The sequence below is a fragment of the Pseudophryne corroboree genome, chromosome 4 (genome assembly GCF_028390025.1).
Source record: "Pseudophryne corroboree isolate aPseCor3 chromosome 4, aPseCor3.hap2, whole genome shotgun sequence".
Classification (NCBI taxonomy): domain Eukaryota; kingdom Metazoa; phylum Chordata; class Amphibia; order Anura; family Myobatrachidae; genus Pseudophryne; species Pseudophryne corroboree.
In genome coordinates, this window is record NC_086447.1 from 187,209,470 (window position 1) to 187,213,997 (window position 4,528).

Consider the following 4,528-nt stretch of genomic DNA (forward strand, 5'->3'; position numbering starts at 1 on the left):
CATACATTACAATCCAATGTGTCTGAGCTGCTATTGGGCAGAGAGATATTATCTATAAACAACAATAAGAACAATCTACTGTAGATACTAGATACACAGTGAACCCTGTAGTTACTATGCATCGCTATGTGTGCGGGGAACCACTCTTCTTAATGCAGCGGTCCTGGGATCTAGCAACCTCTGCAAATATTTCCTTTTACTGCTGTAAATAACAGTATTCTGCAGGACAGCCAGTGATATTATGTCTCCATCCATATGTGTCAGTGTAACCCAAATATTTACTGCAATTCTGTTAGCAGATCGGATTTCCAATACAATTTGTAAATTGAGCTTTAACTATATTCTCTTACAATGGTATCCTAATGATTGCACCCACTTGCTGTTATTATTGTCGCTTAAATACTTTAACGAGAGTTAAAAAAGTGTTTAATATTTACCATTTCTAATACGGTTCATTAGCGATAAATGTCGATTATTATTATTATTATTATTATTATTATTATTATTATTATTATTATTATTATTATTATTATTATTATTTCAGTCGAATTATTTCCGATTTCCGTAGAAAAACCGTTTTGTTTTTTCCCCGGAATGAAATGCAGGCAGATCACACTGACAGATCTCTATGATCACAGAAGTGATGATGAGAAAAAGCCTTTTATCTCTGTGTAAGTAGATGGTTTGCAGAGAGCAGTCTGGATGAGTTGTGCCACAAATGTAGCGTGAAGGGGGCTTCTACAGAAAGAGAAGAGTTGTCTCTGGGCTCCTAATGGGTTCCTTGCTACAGAGTGAGAGAGGGTCAGCTTAGTGTTAAAGAATAAATAAAAGTCATGTGCCCCGACTAATGCGAGTTAAGGTATATGCAGCTCCGGCTGACTTTAGTCCCATCTCTATCCATAGATGTCTGCATGCAGGGGTTAATGTGTGCAGGAGCAGCAGAGCCAGCATTGCCAGCAAGGGGCTGGTGGATTGGGTGAGAGGTCTCTGCACCCCCAAGCTGTGTTGTGCCTGGATGATAGGTGTGATCTCCCAGCTGTCAGGTTGGATGTCTGTGACTGAGAGGTGAACCCTTCCCTCCCCGGGCTGCTGCTTTCCCAGCTAAAGGGGGAGCTGCTGACGGAAGCGGAACTTGGCTGAGCTCTAATACAATGAGAGTAGAGGAAGGATCCTCACAGGTCTCAGCCTCCTGCAGAGAGAGAAGGACAGGGGAGGGAGGGGAACAGTCCAGGAGCAACTCTGCCACAACTTGGACAGCCTCGACCAGGGGCTGCACTGCTCAGCTGTTAGAGGGTCCTGCACTGTCCTGCTGCAAGGGAACCACAAGCGCTTACTGACTTGTCCTGCTGCAAAGGGATGTCCACAGGCGCTTGCTGACCTGTCCTCTGCCTGAAGATCTGTCCTGCTGCAAGGGGTCCACAGGCACAATCACTGATCTGTCCAGCGCCAGGAGATGTGAACTGTACTGCGCTCTGGGACCACAGGCACACTCATTTACTGATCTGTCCAGTGCCAGAAGATCCATCCTACTATTAGGGACACAGGGGAACAACTATACACTGGATCATCCAGTGCCAAGAGTCCTGAATTGTCCAGAGACTATAATACTTCAACTTGGACATCTTTTCCTCAACCTACAGCGTTAGGCTGGACCATTACTTTGCAAAAGTTCCCTACCAACATCCTCTGCAACTCACAGCAAAAGAGCTGACTGGGGCACCTTATGGACCACCCTCTGCGCCTATGAGTGCCGATCCTGCCAGCTCCGAATACACTAACCAGGGCACCTGCTTCAGCCAGAGGTGTGCCACCATGGCTACTTACCCAGCACCTGACGAGAACAGCGTGGCACTCATGGTGCACAATCCTAATGGTAGCAAAGAGGTGGAGAGGGACAAGGACGATTTGAGTCAGGAAAAAGGGCAGGAGAAGCCGGATCCCTCCCAGAAGCCCCCTTATTCCTATGTGGCCTTAATCGCCATGGCCATCAGGGAGAGCCCAGAGAAAAGACTGACCCTGTCTGCTATATACCAGTACATAATCAGCAAGTTCCCATTCTACGAGAAGAACAAGAAAGGCTGGCAGAACAGCATCCGCCACAACCTCAGCCTCAATGAGTGCTTCATCAAGGTGCCCCGGGAGGGTGGCGGAGAGAGGAAGGGCAACTACTGGACCCTGGACCCAGCCTGCGAGGATATGTTCGAGAAGGGTAACTACAGGAGAAGAAGGCGGATGAAGAGGCCATTCAGGCCTCCTCCTACTCACTTTCAGGCAGGGAAGAGCCTATTCAGCAGTGACACCTATGGCTACCTGTCACCTCCTAAGTACCTGCAATCCAACTTCATGAACAACTCCTGGCACCTAGGGCAGCCTCCTACCCCCATGTCTTACACCTCCTGCCAGATGGCCGGGGGCAATGTCAGCCCAGTCAATGTGAAGGGACTGTCTGCATCGTCCTCCTACAATCCTTATTCAAGGGTCCAGAGCATGTCATTACCCAGTATGGTCAACTCCTATAACGGGATGAGCCACCATCACCACCACCCTCATGCCCACCACCCCCAGCAACTGAGCCCTGTCAGCCCTGCTCCTCCACCTTCAGCAACCTCTAATGGGGTGCAGTTTACCTGTGCCAGGCAGCCCTCAGAGCTGTCAATGATGCACTGCTCCTATTGGGACCATGAAACCAAGCACAGCGCCTTGCACCCTAGAATAGACCTTTGAGAGCGTACCCGGGAGAGGACTATGGACCTACAGTATGTACCCTGGGTAGACCTTTGAGGCTAGACATTGCTCATTGAGAAGATGCGCCCATAGTCCCAATCTGTATTTGAGGATTCTTACAGGGGAAATGATTTTATTGCAGCTCTCTGCTGAAGGCAGTGTAAGTGTATGATTGTGTAATAGTGTGTTTTACCCGTCTCACTCTTATGACACTCCCACGGCCTCTGTATTCTGGAAAGTCACAAAATGCTTTAGACAGTAAATTACTTGCCATGGAGCATCTTATATTGTAAATCAATAGTCCTCACAGCCCTCATGGAATAGTCTTGAATTTTTAAATGCTGCCAAGACCACAAATTAGGGAGTAGTATGATAACTACAAACTGCACATCCAGTGTCCCCCTATCAGAGCCTGTAAGCCAGTTTGTGAGATCCCAGGATAGCTCTTAACATTGTCTAGCATAGTGGAACCGGCTTATATCATTTATAATCGATCATTTTGTCTCCTTACGTGTTATGTACTCAGAAGTTACAGCAGCAAACCTGGTGATTGCAGGGCCCTTGTATAAATGGTAAATTTATGTATTTTATTGACGCTTATTAGGACACCAATTCCCAAATTATAAGAGAGAGACACACTACACTTGCATAATCATTTCTACCGTATGAATGTGAAGTAGGAGATTTTGTGTCCTGCTCCTAGTTAATTTGTGTAAGTGTTTGTACTGCTGAGACTGTGAGGTTTGATCCTTTCACTTTATGCGGGATGGAGATAAAATATACAGCACCGACTGTCACCCAGAGCAACACAGTCTATGGCAAGTACTTGGGACCAATTCCTCAGACTAAATCAATTAGCACTTTTTTCAAATTGTTGTTTGTTTTTTTTGTGTATTTTTAGCTTTGTAAATTCCCCAATAAAATATCATTTTTTTTTCTTTTAACCATGGCTTGTATATATTGTACATTTGTGTATAACTGTGAGTGCTGGAGTGAATCGGTTATTCGTTTTATGTTACATGTACATAGTTGTTAATTCAATTAGCAGTGGGTTTTCTTTTCTTATTATTTATATTATTGTCATCGAGCATTAAATACTGCTGTCAAATTTTTTATAGTAACCTCAGAAATGATAGCTGTAAACAGCGTTGCCGTAGAAAATGCAATGTGCACTATATTATTGTATTAATGTACAGTATGCTATTATGATTTGGGTATCATTGTCGTGCAGATTCTTAAATAGCACGCAGACACACTCGCATTCAGAAAGATAGATAGATAGATAGATAGATAGATAGATAGATAGATAGATAGATAGATAGATAGATAGATAGATAGATCATGGCAGTTATAAAAGTGTGTGTGTGTGTGTGTGTGTGTGTGTGTGTGTGTGTGTGTGTGTGTGTGTGTGTGTGTGTGTGTGTGTGTTTATATATGTGTGTACACACACACATATATATACATATAAATAAATTAACACATACATACATACATACATACATACATACACACACACACACACACACACACACACACACACACACACATATATACACACACGTTTTACGTTTTCAGGACAAGCTAGAGTGCACTTAGATGATCAAATATATTGTAGGAAATTCAGTTTAAAACTAAATCTAATTATGCCGCCTAAACTTTTATTTTTTAAGTGTATTTTATATACATTATGACTAACCAGAACAAAATCTTACTCGTTTCACGTTTTGCAAACCAAACTACTGTCCAGTCTGTGATGATAAAACTGGATAACACTAACTGGTACTCCGTTTTGCAATGGGAATAT

General features: G+C 43.7%; 1 protein-coding gene across 1 annotated transcript; it reads left to right on the forward strand.

The window, feature by feature from the left end:
- The first annotated feature begins 1,154 nt into the window (after positions 1-1,154).
- FOXL2 (forkhead box L2) lies at positions 1,155-3,673 on the forward strand. The gene has a single exon (XM_063919541.1). It carries the CDS (start codon positions 1,744-1,746, stop codon positions 2,722-2,724), a length of 981 nt encoding a protein of 326 aa, XP_063775611.1. The 5' UTR covers positions 1,155-1,743; the 3' UTR covers positions 2,725-3,673.
- Positions 3,674-4,528: the final 855 nt, after the last annotated feature.